Source organism: Macaca mulatta, chromosome 12 (assembly GCF_049350105.2).
Source record: "Macaca mulatta isolate MMU2019108-1 chromosome 12, T2T-MMU8v2.0, whole genome shotgun sequence".
Classification (NCBI taxonomy): domain Eukaryota; kingdom Metazoa; phylum Chordata; class Mammalia; order Primates; family Cercopithecidae; genus Macaca; species Macaca mulatta.
In genome coordinates this window covers 120236661-120256763 of record NC_133417.1, presented here as the reverse complement: position 1 = coordinate 120256763, position 20103 = coordinate 120236661, and the positions used below count along the sequence as shown (strand labels likewise).

Below are 20103 nucleotides of genomic sequence, written 5' to 3'. Positions count from 1 at the left end.
ACTACATAATCTCATTTTTATGTGGAGCCTAAAAATGTTGATCTCATAGAAGTAGAATGTAGAAGAATGGTTACCAGAGGCTGGGTGAAAGGGGAGGATGAGGGAAGGCTGATCAAGGGGTAGAAAGTTACAATTAGATAGGAGTAGCTGGGACTACAGGCATGTGCCACCATGCCTGGCTAATTTTAGTATTTTTAGTAGAGATGGGATTTCATCATATTGGCCAGGCTGGTCTCAAACTCCTGACCTTGTGATCTGCCTGCCTTGGCCTCCCAAAGTGTTGGGATTACAGGTGTGAGTCACAGCACCTGGCCTATTTTGTATTCTTTTCTTACATTTTTTATCTTAAATTTTCTTTAATTCAGCAATATTTCTTTTTATTTTTAACTGACAAAAATTTTATATATTTATGGCATATGACATGTTGTAATATATATGTACATTGTGGAACGGCTAAGTCAAGCTATTTAACATATACATTTCTTTCATATACTTATTTTTTTGTGAGAACACTTGAAATCTACTAGCTTAACAATTCTTTTTGTATGTAATATACTTTTATTTACATAAACAGGCCTTAGGGCTGGATTTGGCCTGCGGGTTGCATGGGTTAGTAGGTGCAGCAAACCATTATGGTACACGTATACCTATGTAACAAACCTTCATGTTTTGCACATGTATTCATGCCCCCTCCCCTCTTTTTTTTTAGAAGAAAAAAAAAGGTTTGGGACACATAACATTTTGTTTGTTTGTTTGTTTTTTGAGATGGTGTCTCCTTCTGTTGCCCAGTATGGAGTTCAGTGGCATGATCTCAGCTCACTGCAACCTCCACCTCCTGGATTCAAGCAATTGTCCTGCCTCAGCCTCCCAAGTAGCTGGGATTACAGGCACGCGCCACCACATCCAGCTAATTTTTTCATTTTTTTGGTAGAGACGGGGTTTCACCATGTTGGCCAGGCTGGTCTTGAACTCCTGACCTCAGGTGATCCGTCCATCTTGGCCTCCCAAAGTGCTGGGATTACAGGTGTGAGCCACTGTGACCAGCCAACATTTTGTGTTCTTACCAATAGCATGGAAGGTTTAGATTTCTTCATATCTTTGCCAATACTTTTTGTCTCTTTTAAAATTTAATAATATGCATCCTGAGAGCTATGCAATGATATTGAGATTTTGATTTGCATTTCTCTGATGATTGAACATTTTTTCATATGTCTATTGGCTATTTATATGTTTTCTTTGGAGAAATATTTATTCAAGTCCTTAGTCTATTTTTAAATTGGGTTTATTTATTTATTTATGTATTTATGTATTTACTATTGAGCTGTAGAAGGTCTTTATATATTCTGGAAATTAACTCTTTATCAGATAAATGGTTTCCAAATATTTTCTACCATTGTATAGGTTGCCTTTTTGATAGAATAGCATCTGACTTTTATTTAGTCAGAACTTTTCCGGGTGGTCCAGTAATTTATATACTTGATCTTTGTAACATGATAGCCCCTAGTTAATGTGGTTTTTGAGCACGTGAAATGTGCTAGTGTATCTAAGCAACTGAATGTGTAATGTTACTAACTTTGATTAATTTAAATTTTAAAAACTGATACTTGATTCAATTATTGTAATACTTTTTAGTATGTTTAGAATGGCTTAGGTATGTGAATCTACTTTTTCACCTGTAAATTTAATGAAATATAAATACAGATTAAGACTTTTCAATTAAAATTTGGCATCTGCATTGAGATGCCCCATTAGTTTGGAGATGTAGTACAGTAAAGGACCTAAATTCTTTCATTAGTAATTTTTATATTTATTAAATATTGAAATGCTAATATTTTGGATGTATGGAGTTAAAATATATTATTAAAGTTAATTTCATCTGCTTCTTTTAACTTTTTAAATGTGACTACTAGAAAATTCTCAATTAAATACATGGCTTGGATTATATTTCAGTATAAACCATTTTTTAAAGTCAGCTGTTTATTATTATGATTAAGCTGACAGTGTCACTAAAAGCTATAATTTTCTCACAAATGACTGTGTTTTATCACAACATTATGGTCTCATTGGTTTATCTTAGTCTTTGTTGAACAAGTAATAGAGACAAATGGACCCCACAGGAATTTTTATTATTTTTCTAGCATTTGTTTTACATTGTAAATTGTATATAAACCAACCACCAAAATCAGGTTATATAATGTTAAAGTTAAGACAGTCATTAGCAGAAATGAGCAACCTCAAAAGTCGAGAAAAGCGCGTGATAGGATACACAGGATTGTTGCCTTGCTGAGATGAAGGTTATGCTGAGGCATAAATCACAAAAACTCTTTTTAAAAATTACCTTTACTCAGAAGGCAACTTGTTTTTGATGATGTTTTGTTTTGATGATTTCCATTTTTATATGATGAAGAGAAGAAAAATAATCTATAAAGTAAAATAAATATCAAGTATCCATGGTTTAAAGGATTTCAGAGAAGATGGGAGTCCAGGTGTCATTATTTATTAAGTTACATTTTGTTAGATAAAGATGAATGAAGTCTACTGACATTTAATTAATAATGTTAATGATAATAATGCTGAAAGGTTTAATGAGATTGTCAAATGTTCAGTCTTTGAAGATGTTACTTTGGGACAATAGGTCAGGTGAGTTAAGCAGAGGGTCAGGCTTGAAGGCTGGCCAAGACTTACGCCCTGAGATAGGCTAACTGGTCTCTGTGGTTGCTAGGGTTTGGAAGTAACCCAACACCTGAGAACCAGGAGATTCTTGGGGCAAACATAAAAATGCCTGAGGTATCACCAGTCATGTATATAGAGCAGAGATTAGAAAAATACAGCCATGTCTCTATGGCCAACTGTTTGGAACACAGCTGGGTGATAAGTTAACAATGCCTGTGGGCTCTGTGCAGAAATGTTCTGCCCTCCTTCTCCCCACCATATTGAAGCAAAGCTTTTGTGCCAGAGGCAACATATAGGGGAGATAGAACATCAACTTTGAAATAGACAGACCCCAGCTGTACTTGTTATTAACTAAATAACCTGGTGTAAGTTACTTAACTTTTTTAACTTTCATTTTCCCATCTGCAAAACTGGACAAATAAATTGAATTTATAGAATTATTAGAAAACTAAATGTTAGAAAATATATATGCATACATTTTTGTGTATGTTTATAAACATACACACATATCCACATGTATATCCTTATGTTATACTAGATACTACCCAGATGGCACCCTAGACATAGGTCTCTAAACAGCTATCATTCATATCTAGGGGACTAAAATTAACATAATCTTAATCTAAATCTCAAAAACTCTAAAAACATTATAGAATGCCATGAACATGTACACAAATACTATCTATTGCTGGAATACGCATTCAGTTTACTAAGAAACTAGATAGGGAAAAATTACTGTTGGCTAATTTGTACTACATTTAACTTCACAATGTCAAATTTTTAACAAAAGCCTTTTGTTTTCACTACTACTTAACTAAAGCATTGACTCAACTGTTGATATAAGTCACAGTATTTGTATAATGTAGAAATACATGTGTAATAACAATATTTCTTTAAAATGCACTAATGGCTATAAAGGAACTAAAAGACATGTTTTAAGTAACTAATCGTGTTTGCGAAATACAGGATGAACTCAAGCATAACTGAATTTTCTGATTGTCTATCCCCAGTGTAGACTGCCCATCTTATTGGTAACATAAAAGCTATAGAAACAGAGTATGGATATTAATTTTGAACTACCTCTGGAATAGTGCCTATAGACCACTTAAAGGACAGAATATAGTCGTTAATTAGGGCAACGTCCATTTTCTTTTTCGAAAACATTACTATCTGTTTAGCAAAAGATAAATATTATAAATGCTTAAATAATAATTATTCCGGAAACTAGATCCTTTATTTGGGTTTGGTTTTTAATGAAAATACTTTCTAATATTTAATTTTTCTTTTTAGTTAAAAAAAGATGTATTCTTTAATTGAAAGTTGGTTTTCTTAACTACTTATTTCTAAGTCTTAGAAAAAAATCAGTGGGAACCTTGCTCCATTACTTTAAGGCTGGTGATTCCTGATGTTTTAGAAACCTGGAAACATAAACTGCTCTGTCCAGTTAAGAATATTTTGTTGGTATTTTGTGCATGAAAAGACAAATAATTACATTACAAAGAGTAGCATCTTGTCTTTTATAAGAATAATTTTCTATACTGTAGCCATTTTCTCCTTGAACAATCTTTTGTTTCTGTCTGCAAACCTTGAAACAGAATCTGGTTTAATTGTGTTTTGACTCCTTAGTGTGCTACTGGTTGTGCAGAAGGTTTATCCACATTTTGCAACTAACGAAGGTTTCAGAACCCTCCAGAAGTCTGTTAAACATCTGCTCAACACTCTGGATTCCCCAGCTCAAGGTATTATATTTCCATCTTACTGTGTTAAATTCAGTGTCACAAAGCCCACTGGAAATATAAAGCAGAGTGCAATGAAAGTAATCATGTAGAGATGATATTATTCTTAGGTGGGGACATATGCTATGAATAAATCTGGATCTCAAGTTAATCGAAGTGTGGAGAAAGGGAGAAATGGCCAAGAAGAGGGAACTGTGACTTTCTAGGGTTCTTATTTAGGTGAAAATGATCTCTGTTAGCTTATAAAACTATGTTTATACTTGGTATAGACAAAAAATCAGCGAATATGCCTCAACAAATAGATTTCTACCTTACTATTTGAAACAAATGCCTCAAGTGAATTGCAGTGTTTTTAACTTCATTTTCAAATTTTGATTTTTTAATTAGAGTTCTTTCATTGCAAAAATATGCCCCTCAACCATCTTGATATTAGAGCACAAATAGATCAGTATAAATATACTGCTGTGTCCAGTAAGACAAGGTATAACATGTTGGTAGTCAGTCACAGAATGTCCCTTTGGCACATCTAGAATAGTACTGTCTACACTCACACGGAGACATACAGCTACATACACACAGACACATACAGACAAAGGTTTGGAGACATAAGGAATAAATCCCTACTCGCCAAGTTCTGTTAACAATTTATCTCTGGTGAATAAATTTAGAATTATGTTTTCTCAGCGAGTTTGTCAGCTTTTACGTATGTCGACTTTTACCTTTAGAGTACAAAATAAGCATCCTGAGATCATCAGGTCAAAAGCTGATTGTTCATTATATAGTCTTGAAATATCAATTTTCATATAAAAATAAAGCATGCCTGTGAAGGCTTTGAAGAATTTTCCCTGGAGGGTCCAACAATACTCTTGGATGTCATTTTCTGTTAGTCTAGAGCATTTTTTATATCTACAATTGCAGAATTGATGGTTAGCTTGCAGGATTGACCGTTATTAAATTTGATGGTCTTGACGTCCATTAGAAAAACAGGATTACTCTAAAAAAAAGTTTAGGCTAGAAAACCAGACAATGTGCTAACAAACAATTATTTCCTCTGTATACTTTTCATATTTGCATTTTAAAGGCTTAAGAACTTAATGTTTCTCCTTACTACCTTTTCCTTTTTATCTTCAGACTCACACTTTATAATTAATATAAAGTAAAGTAATAAAGTTACATTTTTTAATATTTTAAGTACAAAGCTCACCTGTGCTTCAAAAGCTGGAGAAGTAAGCAGCATTTCTTATTAAGCAGGGAGCAGAACACGTTTCCTGGTGAAAGATGTAATTCAGTTTTCAATATTTACCAGTGACCATGTTTTTTGTCTATGACTGTGCTAATCATCTTGGCAAGTCTTAAAACACGTCATTGGATGGTCAGGAAGACAAGAAAATACACCAAGGAAATGTATTTTTATTCATAAAATTTGATGTACTTACCTTTTGTTTGTTTTTAAATTTCCTGCACTGTGAGTTTATCAAGCCAAGAATACCAATGCAGATGTATTAATGTCAATTCCTAAAAATTATTAACTTCAAATCCCTACCCGTTTGAGCAGAAATTGTGTAGACTTTGAAAACCCTCCTAAGTATTTCTAGGAATCTTTCAGGGAACTTAAACTTGTCATTGAAGGCAGAACTAATGATTACAGTTCAACAGCACTGGGGTTTCTGGTCCAAGTACAAATACCCGCCCCATAACCCAGGCCACCTCAATCTTAATCTTCACAGTGTTCAGCAGTATTTTTGAAAATGAACATCCTTTTTCCCTTGTTTTTTTACTGTTATGCTGGAGTGGGGTGGTATCTCATAGCAGAGTTGCTTGGATTCTCTCTAATATAATGGTTAAGATAGCTTTGTAGGCTTCATATCACTCTTTCAAGTAAAGAACATAATAGGTAATATTTATTGTATCAATGCTCAGTACTTTAGTATCTGAAATTTGTTTTATCATCTAAATAACTCTGTGAGATACAGTTATTATCCCATTTTATAGACAAAGAAACAGAGGCTTAAGGAGGCTGGGTGCTTGTCATACGTTACTCATCCAGCAAACGACCAAACTGAGATTAGAACTTGGATCTGTATATCTCCAAAGCTAGGCCCCAGGAGCTCTTTTATGAACAGCCTCACTTAAACATTTGCCTTCTGGGACATACTTGCTTCTGAGGTATCTCACTGGGACATGCAAGTACCAGCTTAACCTCAGAAGGGCCCGCACTTTCAGCCACTGATGGAGCTTGGCTCTCCATTCACACTTATCATTCTGGGGGAAGCCATATGCTACATTTTTTCCCCTGCCTTCCCCCATTCCTCTCCACACTCTGATTTCTACCCACTTTCCTCACACCATGTTTATCTCTGATCCACCCTGAAGTATGAGCACACTTCAAGATTTCTTCAGGAGCCTCCTTGGCAACCATGAAAATAGAGAGTTGCTAATAAACACCTGGCAAGAAGGTTGCCTCCTAACTTCCTATCTCAAGATATCTAATTCTCAGCTCGGCTCCAGCGAGGATCCTTGCTACACAGTTAATACACTCTATAGTATGTCTATTTATAAATACTGAGTTTTGGGAGCAGAGATTATCTTTGTGACTCATTGGAATTTGTTCTTTTGCAAAATAGTACATTATACAAAATTACATTTTTAGGCTGTAATTTAGGATAGAAAGCAATCCTTACTGATAAAAAGAGGTTCCTTACTGTAAAAAGAGGTCATCTATGCACCATATTTCTGTGTCTGTGAATATGATTTTAAGTATTCCTAATCTGCCAAATATAAAAGAAGTAAAATCTCAGTTTTTAAGGGTCTGTAACATTTTCTATTTCATTAAGACCTGTTTAGTATAGCATTTCTTCCAATATACTATATAGTCCTTAGTGACCAGAGGGAAAAGTCTTTATTTAACTTCAGGGTCAAGTCTATCATTGATAATATAAAGTTACTTTTCTATTAGTTACTTATTTTATTTCACTTGATGATAAAGAGAAACTATAACCACGTAGTATTACAAATACCACTTAGCTTGCTCAGCATCACATAAGAGTTCAAAGTGAGCAAAATTTGATCATAGAAAAAGTTTTATATACCTGTCCATTGCAAAAGCATAAATCTCAACAGGTGTTTAAATCTATAGTTATTCTCTATATAGATGCCAACGCATAATAGGTATTACTATTGTTAATTAGGTTTATTATTCTGGGCATCCCATTCATTCTTAGCCCTTTAACTCACTGATGCATTACTATTATTAGAGCAATAATATTCAGCTGCATCGTGAGCAGAGCACAGGAAAACTCCACTCTGCTGAACAGGAAAAACTGAGACAGCTGCTCTGCCAGATAGTAGGGGCCATACAAACATGACTTAACATGACTGATACAGGTGACAGACAAGGAGATTTTTAATTCTGGGATAGTCTTTTTTACACACATGCTAATTCAAATAAAATTAATAATCGGGACCAGAGAAAATTGGGTGATTGCGTAGTTTTGTGCTAGTACCTTTTTAGAAGGCTTTAGGTTGCACTAACTAGAGACAATACAAGAACTATTGAAGCTGGTAATAAAATATCCCATTGAAAGTGATTAAGCCAATGCTAAAAATGACAGCATTGAAACATACTGGATTATTTATAAGGAATGAGTAGAGTCTGAAGAGAAGGCTGAAATAAGTGATACCATTTCCCTAAAGGAGCTGAATTAAAGTATTGGATTTATGATGTTTTTATTTATGCAGGGGCCATTTAAAACATTTTCATTTTCAATTTTTATGTGGATGCTGTTGCACACTTACTCTTTTATGATACAACCTTATGCAGCAGGCTAAATCAGGGACCTATTTAACTTCTGGGGGTAACTCATGGTGTTAAATTAGATCTTTCTATGTGGTTTCCATTAGACCAAACTTAGTGACTGCCTTCCACTCTATGCACCTTCATATTATTTGAGAACTCTCAGAACGGTTCTGTTAACGTCAGTCAATTTGCATTCACAGCTGCATTCAATTGAGATTAGTGGCTGCTTTTTGAAAGATAGAAAATACAGATTAGTGATGGCAGATGTTTCCTGAGGCTACATTCTAGACAACTGAAGGCAAAAAAAAAAAAAAAAAATCCAGTGACCCATAAGACTAAAATTGGCTTCATTTGAATAACAAATCACGTGGTAGTCAATCTTCATTATAGTACTCAGCAGTCATCTGCATATGCAGGTCCTGGGATAAAATAATGTAGTGGCTTGATGCACAGACAAAGAACTTGTTAGAAATGCATATGCTTGACCATTGGGATTATTTTGATCAGTAGGCATCTATTTCCTATAAATATCACAAATATTTCCAACAAAAGAGCATAGATGTCTTTTATACAATTCTTTGGAGAATGATTCTGCAGATTTCTGCATTTTCTCCTCATTAATTTGACCTGGGATGGTTTTCACTGAGGAAAAAATCTTTAAGCAAACATGTTAAATGTTTACCTATATCAAAATTATTACTTTAGGTGACTCCGATAATATAACACATGTGTGGAGTGAGGATGATGGACAGACATTATCTCCAAGCAGTCTGGCTGCGCAGTAAGTCTTTGTTTATTTCTAAATAGGTAGATAACTTGGCTGAATAAACAATCAAAACAATTTCTAAACATGATCCTCTTATCAGTGTACATAAGCATGGAATAGAAAAACCAACTATTGACTAAGCAAAGGGAAGGGCATAGTCCAAATAAAGTTGAAACTTATTTTTTGATATTATTTAATGATACTTTAGCATTGCACACAAAAAATCTCTTTTTCAGTTCCAAGCTTGCATAACTAGATCTAATGTGTCATGTCTGGATTGGTTACCTTATGCCTATGAGGATGATCTAGCTGGAGGGCTGCCAACACTTTTCTTTCACTACAAGCAGTGTATAAGTATCTGTCTTGCTCTGTGCAGGCTGCTATAGCGAAGTACCATAAACTGAGCAGCTTATAATCAAGCCTCCTAATACCGTCATCTTGGGGGTTAGGAGTTCAACATATGAATTTCGGGAGAACATACTCATTCATACCATAGCAGCCTTCGATTTTTTTATTACTATTTTTTGGGTTTCTAGAGAGTAAAAATGTTTTTTATGCTTAAACAAGATAATGCAAAATTTGTTTGCTTTCAGTGGTATTCAGTTAGGCAAAACTTTGTAGGTTATTTAATTTGGGGCTTTTATTGGCATATATAAAGTCTCAGGAATAGGCAGTGGAAATAACAGCAGCAACTATGCTGTCTAAAGACCATTAATGTAAGCAGATCCTGAAGTAACTGTGATAATTATGGTAAGAAATGCAAACAGTTGCTTATGGTAGTTAATTGAGGCAAATTCCTGTAGTTTAAGGCAAATGTAGAGACTAGATGGCCTGCCTGTTAGGTAAAGATTGCTTTAGCCTATAAATTATACTATTGAAATTCTTTGATTTTAGTCCCAAAGGATACATTTTGGTGCTAACGGAAATCTACACAAATAAAAACAAACAGGAGTACTTAGGTTTAACCAATGTTTTGTTTTGCTAAAATAGAATGTACCTAGTTGTTTGCAAACTTTCTATTATTTAACGAGAAGTTCTCCAACTCTGAGAGTAGATTCTGGCCAAAATCCTTGTGTAAACAACTACCTCCTGTTTCTGCTGCCATCTCTCTCATCCTTTAAGGTGGCTGACCCAGGTGCTTCTCCCAGAGCAACCAAGCCCTTAGGCAATTTCATCCTAGCCAGGCTGCCGTGTTTCAAATGGTCATGTCTTTTAAACACATTCTCTCTATAGCCATCAAAAATAATAATAGCAAAATACCTTTAAACTGAGATAACTGCATGCTTATTGCTGAAGCCAGGTATTTTTATCAGAGCCTCGAGGCATCCATAGCAGTGATAATGTCAGTGCCACAGACCTGCAAATTCCACAGCAAATGTAGTTAGTTGCTGACAGCTAGCTGACAGTTTATTAGGAAGAATTCAATACTTCTAAGATGGCCCTTGTTGTGATTGATGAAATTAAGGGATTTCTTATCTTCAGACTTCCTTTCCATTCCAGCTTTAAAATAATCACAGAGTGGCAACACTGGTATAAGATAAAAGTTATTTTGGTTCAGAATTTTCTAAAGCAAATTTTCAAAAATACTTTTTCCCTCATAGTTCTACTTTCTCCTAATTATTTTTGTTCTAAAGTCATTATCTTTGTTTTGCATTTGTACTTATGAACATGAATGTGCACATCCAGACACCTACCTTTTATTGTAAGCACTCTTGGGAATTAGGTAGGATTTTGTATAAAGGATTACTCCAGTGTTTTAAGGGAATAATTGGGTATTTATGTCAAAACTGTGACACACAGATATGAGATCTTATTTTGGAGTATACTAAGTCTATTCTCAAAAGTTTTTGTAATCAAATGTTCTTTATGAAACTAAGAGGATGGCTTAGATGATATTTCAAGGTCAATTCTAGCCCAACTGTCCTCTATTTTAAGCTTGACAATATACCATGAAAATCCCTTGTTCCGGTCCATCTAGTAGATAAGGCCAATATTTTGCTGTTGAGCAGTGCACCAAGTGGAAATAGCTCTATGTTGTAACAATGATAACAGAGAGAAAGACAAACACAAAAGAAGGAAGGGCAATATTGGGAAGTGTGGGGAAAGGTGAGGAGAGGAAGGGAGAACCACCTTACTGAAGCAGGAGAATGACCTGACATGTGCTTATCCAGCGATGCCCCATTGGGCACTTCTCAGATAAATGGCCAGTATCTCTGCAGCTTCCGGCATTTCTTTTCCTCATGTATTTGTCCTTTCCACAGATATTAACTCAAGTGTATGATGTACGAAATACAAATGCTAGATATTCTGTGATGAGGATGGGGTCGGGGTGAACAGGGAGTGGGATACAAAACTAAATGGATCATTCTTTCAAGTTGTTCAGAGAAGAAATGTTTATCTTGAAACCTCTACTTATCACTATAGCCAAATAAAATAGATGGATTATTCTACCCTCCTCTTCCCAAAATAGATGCAGTCAATTTGCAATTATTCTCATAATTTCATTTGTCTCTTCTTTGATGTCTTGGATTCTCAAATCCCATCTTCCAGCTTATCTTTAGAATATTCTTTCTGACACTGCTTCAAACTTCCCTCAACATTCTGAAACTGTCATTTCAAAACACCTGCTGAGGGTTTTTTGAGCAAGTGCTGTGACTATATTGGTTATTATTAGACCTTGGCTTGATTTGATTTGACTTGACTCACTGATATCATAGGTGGACTACAGTCCATGAAACTTGACTGTAGGTGTGACTTCATATTATATGGGTAACCTATACAACAGGGTTAGTTTTGTCATCTGTCACACTCCTGTTGCATTTTTAACAGTAATAATGTAATTTAGAAATTTCCCTAATAGATAGTTTCTTTTACTTAGGACAGAAAACTTACTCTAAGAATACACAGTCCTGTCCTTCATTTGTGTATTGATCAATGGCATTGACTATCTATAAGGAGGCTTTGATAAATAATGAAGCTCACTGTCTGAAATCTCTAAGGTCTGAGACCACCAAATAAAGTATTACCAAGAGTCTCTAGTCAAGGAAATGCCTATGTACAAGCATGAGCTCTTGGAAAATGGACACTTTTTAAAAAATACATAAAGACTATGAATAGTATTTAAATGAGTCAGCCCTCTGACCACTTTGCTGTGCTCTGATTGCCAAGTTAGAGAGTTTTCTTGCCATTCATTATTTTTTCTTTTAAAGTTCCTAAGGATCCAGTGTTGTTAACCCACATTTAAACACCCTGAGTCTTCTTTAATATTGATGAAAACATTTTCCTGCATTTACTAGTTATGCCAAGATTAACTGCTCCCACTCGTATTTTAATAAAATCTAAGTTGAACATCCAGTAGGACTAGTTAATTTGTGTTTTGTACAGTTTGATTCTAAACAGATGATCCCCAAATCAGCCATTGACATTTATTCCATCTTTACATAAAATTCAATAGTAGACACTAAGGGAAGAAGTTACAAAATAAATAGAGATGCAGCCTCACAGTTGAAGTGACAGAGCACACATAGTATGCACATACTCATTCACATAGCCTTACTCACTCATGTAGCCTTAAAAATCTTAGGCCCTATCCTCACATGCCAATCACTCTGAAAGGAAACCAGAAAGTGGTTAATTTGGAAACACTAAATTGGTTGATTGGAGAAAAAAGGAACTTATGTTGGTCATTGGGATCCCATTAGTTCACAATTAAATGAATTTAAATCTAGTTATTCAATTTTATAGGGGGAAAGGACCTAGCAGATCATCTAGTCCCCTGGCTTTCAGTTGACAAGAGAAGAATCGGAGAGTCAGAAGGGGGTGGCCAGATTTAGAAAATAAAAAGAAAAGTGAAAAAAATTCCAGGACTCATGGGATGTACTTATACACAAAAAGATTATTCATTGTTTATCTATGATTCAACTTTAACTGGGAGTCCAGTATTTTACCTGGCAACCCTCACCCATTGACCTTTTTCTTTCATGTAAGTGTGCCTAGAAATTGCCTTAAGATAACCTATGATGGAATATTAAAATAATTAAATATAAAGATAGTACACATAGAAAAGGCAAGTGCTCAGAGGATGCAGAGTAGTACTACCCTTGTACAGTTAAACTGGATGGGGGAAGACATCCATCTGCCTAGTATTTCAATGCCCGAGTCATCCAGGGACCAAAATGATCTCAACAAAATGTCTTTGCTTTATTTTCATATGACTTAATTTCTATATTCTTTTCTAATTCTGCAGGCTCCTAATTCTGGAAAACTTTGAAGATGCCCTCTTAAATGTATCAGCAAACAGTCCTTATATTCCTTACTTGGCATGTGTGAGAAATGTGACTGACAGTTTGGCCAGGGGTTCACCAGGTAATACTGTTCTTAGCAGTCAAAATGCTGCTCATGGTTTCTACCTCTGTTCTAAAGTAGTGAGTTTTTGAGGCATTTGCTTACACAGGAAAGAAAATTTGTAAAATCTTAGTTTCCATATGCATCGGTTTCAGTCTGGTGATTTGTTATACAAAGGGAATGTGTAGTCATATTATCATATTATTCTGTTGCTGCTGCTAGCACTAGCTGGCCACCTGGACAAATTTTAGTATATAATGGCCATATAATGGATAATATGATAATGGCCACTGGGACAAATTTTCCAAGTGTCCAGAGTCATTCGAGGTTCAAATGACCCTTCATGACATTTTTATGCTCTTAATAATCTTAGTTGTTAAAAAATGTTAAGGAATGATAACACAGAGTCCTAAAAGCAGGTGTAAATTACATAAACAAAGGCATTTTTGTGGCAGACTATTTTTATTTTCTACCCTTACATACTTTATTTGCAATTTTCTGCCTACATGGGCAACCACAAAGATTATATTTAATCAAATGTTTCTCTTTTTTTCAGAGAAAAGACCTATTTTCTCACATTTTCTAGGACACATACGTTCTTTTTTCCTACACCAAAAATAGTTTTCTGAGAGTTAATGGCAAGCAAAATAGCACAACAAATGTTTAAGTCCGGTCTTTGTTTGCAAGGTATGAATTAGTCAAGGTTGGAAAGGCATATTTATATCACAGTGATTCTACAACCTATTCTCTCCAAGATACTTCAATTATATAGTATATCCAAAAGTCAGGAATAAAAGCATAGTCAGTTCACAAAGAGCCAAAACTATGTAGCACCTTTGCTAGAAGTATTTTTATCTCTAAGCAGAGAATATTTTTAAAATAATGAATTCTATTGTCCCCATGGTTCAAATAAAGGTTTAAATTTCACTCATCTTATATTTATATTGAAGTAGGCTATTATCTTAGGAAAAATTTAGTAATAAATCAGGATAGAGGTGTCTTTCAAATTGGTTTCCTAAATGACCTTGCAATTCGCATAAAGTAACTCTTCTCCCTTCCTTTACAGAAAATCTAAGACTCCTGCAGTCCACAATACGACTTAAAAAATCTTTTCTTCGAAATGGTTCCTATGAGGATTACATCCCTCCAGTTCCTGAAGTCCTAAAATCAAAAGTAAGCCATGAAAGAAGAAAAATAAACCTTAACACTTCCCATAATATTTGATAAGATACACTTTTACTTTAAGTTTTAAATCTGATCTTTGTAAATAATGATCCTATTTTAACTCTAGATTTATAATGGCCCTTCTTAGGACTCTAGAAAAATGGTGACAAAAGAGTTTATAGCTGGATGCAGTGGCTCATGCCTGTAATTCCAGCTACTCAGGAGCCTGAGGTGGGAAGAATCACTTAAGACCAGGCGTTTGAGGCTGCAATCAGCTGTTGTCACCACTGCACTCCAGCCTAAGTGACAGTGTGAGACCCTGTCTATAAAAAAAATAATAAATTTAAAAAAAAGTTCTTAAAGAGTTTGACATTATATAATGGTGTTTTGTTTTTAATCCGTGGAGATCTCTGCATGAAATGACCCCAAAGAGCCTAATTACAGTATGTGCATTCATAAGGGAATGGCTAATAACAGTTATCATATTAAACTTCATAATTTGAAAGAGATTTGGAAAAGGATTCATAATATGATTTCTAATTTGAGATGTCCTAAGTTTTAAAATCTGTAAAAGTAGATTTTGAAAGCTGATGGTTTAGATTTCACAGCATACAAAAATCTCAAAATGTGGTTCACCCTACTTTTATTGTTGTCATCAGAAACTAAAATGAGTAAGTCATATTAAAATGTATGATACTAGAGAATGTGGGAAAAGGCAACCAAAAAATTGATAACTCTAACGTGGGAATCACTTTATGCTTATTTGTCTATTATTCTTCATCTCATGCATATAGTATACAGGTTATCATGAAATTTAGTTTATTTTTTAAATAACCCTATTAAAATTTGAAAGCTGTTTTCCTAGAAAGAATAGCTATTTAATTCGATTTACGTAGTCAGGAATAAAGTGAAATTAGAACTGGTTTATTCAAGGAAAGCAAGATGACTTATATAGTGAACATGGTATAATTAAGCAGGCATGCAGAACATTACGTCCATGTATATTACAAATAAATGTGCTAGTTACCATTACCTACATTTTAGCCCTAGTCTTCCACATGCATCAAAATTTCTAATATACTTAATTTGCATTATCTTAATTTGTTTGTGCAAATGAGAAGGAAGTTGTACATTCATCTGGAAAATTCCTACTCACCCCTCAAGGACAAGTTTAAACATCACTTCTTCTATATTAGAGTATCACCTTTCTTGTTATTTTTCTGCCAGGATAATGACTTTTTCTTCTGTGCTCCTATAATATTTATTCATTCACTTTTTAATCAATTATATGTACTCCCATAATACTAATCTATTTATTTGTAAGACATACCCTCTAACCCCAAAGTACTTATAGTCAATCCAGTGGAGGAGATGGAAAAGCAGACCGACAATTGTAATACAGTGAGATAAGGGCTGTGATAGATGGATAGAGGTTTCTGTGCATGGAGGAGGGATATCTAACATGGATGGTAAGGGACAGAGGTGGAGAGAAGAAATTCTGTAGAGAAAATAATGCTTTCTCTGAGTTTTGAAGGCTGTGTAGAATTAGGTTAGTTGTGCATTCTAGACACAGAGTCCTGAGTTTAAGAAGATAGAGGTGTGAAGTTGAAAGACAGGTATAGGGTATCTGCAGTCATGTGTTCAGCTGGAACAGAAGATGCCCATGTGATAGGCAGAAAAGAGGGCTGCAGGGTGAGGGTGAGCCTAGATCCTGACTTTCTTGTCAAGGAGTTTGCATTTGATCATGAAAGTTGTATATTTGAAGAAGGTGAAATTTGCATTTTAGAAAGGGACATCTCTAATGGGATGACATCTCCAATGGCAGTGAGATTTCTGGCATTTGGAACTCATTACTTGTCATTATAATTTGTTGCACGTCAGGTCTGTTTTCCTCACTAGAGTTTAAGCTGATGAAATTATGCTTTCAACACCCCTAAAGCCCCACATAATAGGAGCTTAAGGCTTGATTCATGCATGTATGAAAAAGTGAGGGTGTTAAAGTAGAGTACTGACAATGTAGTCATGTTCCCTGGGCAATTACTTACTGTAGTTCTTGACTTAGAAAGTCACCAGGAAGCACATAATATACACTAGGGGAATGGAAACACCACCGTCTCAACCATTTATACTAACGGGATGGGACTGGGGCTAAAAATAATAGAAAACATCATCCCCAATCTGAATATAATGCTCTCCTCGAGGGTTACATTATGGAAAAAGTTATAGAAGCCACAGAAGTGGAAATAAACTACATTCTTTTCCTTGGAGTAGAAAATCTATTGTCATTTATAACAAGCATGGCTGTTATTTGACATTGACAGGACCCATTCAGTCCTAGACCACAAGCTCCATGAGGAATATTGCCAGGTCTCTTCCTTTACCATTGCATCTGCAGCACCTGGCATAGAGTATGACACATGGGAAACATTCAGTACCTATCACTGAAAGAATGAAGACAAACTCCTAGAGTTTCACAGTTACTGATGCTCTTACTCCCCTGCTTTGTTCACTCTGATAATTAGTATCATGATTGTGACCATCAGTGAGGCCACACCCAATCTAATGCTTTATTCATGATATTCCTAAGATGGGGGTGAATGCTGTCATTCATTGGTGACTTTTCCTAGCTTTTTCTCCTTGTCTATTCTGCTCCTCTTGAACTTTTGTGTTTTCTCCTCCCTTCATTGTTTTATCTTTTTTTCTTTCCAGTTGCTTTGTTGGGAAGAATAACTTCCTGATTAGGGAGCTATGCATAAAGTGGCTGTTCCTGTATTGGGCAGAAATACAAATAACACAATATTTTTTATGTAAAACCTGTAAAATTTTAAATAGACTCATTTTTCTCTCTATTTACCCACCAAGAGCCCAGGAATATTGCTGTTTTATCATTTTATGCACATGCTATTGTGAGGTCAATACCATCATGTCACTTACGATTCTGATTCAGATACATTTGAAAAGCATCAGGCAGTGGAGAATTCAGTCACAGCTGGAAATGGCGTTAGTCATCTGTTGTTCTATTTTAAGCCTGAACTTTTACTCGTGATAAAAGAGAGAAGGGCTCTACATGAAGCTTTGGCCAATCTGCAATCTGAAGTTGACACATGTTTTTGAAGAAAGAATTCTAATTCACTGAATTTATGTTGATTATTAATGACCTGTGAAGCTTCTAGAACTTTAATGCCTGTATTGTTCTCAGAATAAAGTAGTAAGTAATGACAAAGACGAAAAGACAGTACTGTTTCTCCTTGGTGGATATGCTTCTCAATGCATTCCACATTATTGGCCCTGAATTATATTTTTATTTCAGAGAACCAAGTCTATTAGCCACAGTGTGGCTAGATTTCCAATTTCCTCTTCTGTAACTTTTATCTCACTAAGCCACGACTATACTATATGGACTTTTGCTGGTTTCCCACATATGTACACCAAACTTACAATTAAAAAACACATTTCAGTCTCTACTGGGTAAAAGCCATTCAAATGTACAACACCCTCAAAGCTCAATTTAAACAAATATATTAGCCCAACAGAATTTATCTTTTTATTTAATAAATTACCAAAAACAAGTCACTGGAGAATGTAGTATAGAAGCTTTACTCCATTTATTACAGGTTTAATCATATCTAGTAATTGGAAAATCAAAAGAAAGACTAGAGTGGCAAATGCAGTTATAGGTGGTACAGTGATTGGGTCTATTCCAGAATTGAAAATTTCTCATAGCGATAGCACTAGTAAGTAGAATTTTTGTACATATAAACCCATTTTTGAATAGTTCGAACTCAGAGGTCAATTATAATATTAAGTACAATGGAAAATAGACCAATGATATTTACTATCTAAGATGACCAACATTTAATTGCTATAACCTACGTGTAGTTATAAACTGCTCATTACTGCTCATTGTGCCTTTCTTATTTGATAATATAGAAATAAATATTCCCAAACATTTGCCGGTACCATAAAATACTTCATTTCGGTCAAACTGTAACTTCTGATTGGAAACTGAGCTGCAATGAATGACACATATATTTGCTTCTTAGGATTTTGTTCCAATTTATTTCCCTACTTAAAAGAAACAGCTCTAGGGTAGCTTCCAAGCACAAAAGAATTTGCTTTCCCAGAGGCATACATTATTTTTTCCCCAGGTTGTAGGGCATGGAATATATCCTCAGAACACATAGAACATAGTGAACTGATAGTAAGAGGAATATCATTGACAGGATAGGAAATAATTTGATTTTCATTTTCCTTTTTTTCCTCTGCGTGTGGGATTTTTAAGCCCTTTTAAAGACAAAAGCACCCAGTATCCTACAATACCTAAGAGGGAAGAAGATACGGTCGATAGCGGTGCAGAGTCTTCCAAAAAATCAGGCGTCTTCTTGTTCTTAGTTTAAATACAATCTTATTAGAATGAATGTGATCTTCATGCTGCAGTTCAAGAAAGACTTTTAAAATTTTTTGTTAACCTTTAAAAATTGTTGACTGGCCATAGTGGCTCACATCTGTAATTCCAGCACTCAGGGAGGCTGAGGCCAGCAGATGGCTTCAGCATGGGAGAGAGAATAGCCAGGGCAATGTGGTGGAACCCCATTTCTACCAAAAATTAGCCAGGAGTGCAGGTATATGCCTATAGTCCCAGCTACTTACTTGAGAGGCCAAGGTGAGAGGATCACCTGAGCACGGAGGTTGAGGTTGCAGGGAGCCGTGATCATGCCAATGTACTCCATTGTTTCCACAAAAAAAAAAATACAAGAAATTAGCCAGGAGTGCAGGTATATGCCTGTAGTCTTAGCTACTTATTTGAGAGGCTAAGGTGGGAGGATCACCTGAGCCTGGAGGTCAAGGTTGCAGTGAGCTGTGATCGTGCCAGTGTACTCCAGCCTGGGTGACAGAGTGAGACCGTGTCTCAAAAAATAAAAATAAAAATAAGAATTGTGGTAAAATAAACATAACATTTACTATCTTAACCATTTTTAACTATACAGTGCAGTTGTGTTAAGTACATTCACATTGTTGTGCAATTAATCTCCAGAACTCATTTCATTTTGTAAACTGAAACTCCATATTCACTAAACAACTTTTCATCCTCTACTTCCCCAGCCCTTAACAGCCCACATTTTGCTTCTACCCCTGTGTATTTGACTACTCTAGGTACTTTGTCATACAAGTGGAATCATACATTATTAGACCATTCACCTTTCATTTCTTGAGATTGGCTTATTTTACTTAGCATAGTATACTCAAGGTTCATTCATGCTGCAGTCTGTGTCAGAATTTGTTTCCTTTTTAAGGTTTAATAATATACCACTCTGTGTGTGTGTGTGTGTGTGTGTGTGTGTGTGTACATTACCACCAACAGTGCACAAGGGTTATAATTTCTCCACATCTTCTCTAACACTTGTTATTTTCTGTTTTTTTTTTTAATAGTAGCCATCTTAATGGGTGTGACAAAGAAATGCTTTTTAGAAGTTCCAAAACAAACCTGCTTTTTATCTGCCCTTACATATGATTTAAAATATAAGTCAAAATATAAAATTAGTCAAAGTATTTGTGAGTGAAGCTGGATAAAACTAAACTACATTTTTTTAAACCTGTGACTCCACAGAGAAAGACAGTTCTAA

General features: G+C 35.1%; 1 protein-coding gene across 1 annotated transcript in view; it reads left to right on the top strand.

Annotated features, from left to right (window-relative positions):
- The window catches only part of ABCA12 (ATP binding cassette subfamily A member 12), a 210828-nt gene that overhangs the window by 100170 nt on the left and 90555 nt on the right, over positions 1 to 20103 (top strand). Inside the window, exons 8-11 of the mRNA XM_028831081.2 lie at positions 4300 to 4412; positions 8911 to 8986; positions 13218 to 13336; positions 14382 to 14488. Of these exons, the coding sequence (XP_028686914.2) occupies positions 4300 to 4412; positions 8911 to 8986; positions 13218 to 13336; positions 14382 to 14488 (415 nt within the window). The remainder of the gene's footprint in view (positions 1 to 4299; positions 4413 to 8910; positions 8987 to 13217; positions 13337 to 14381; positions 14489 to 20103) is intronic.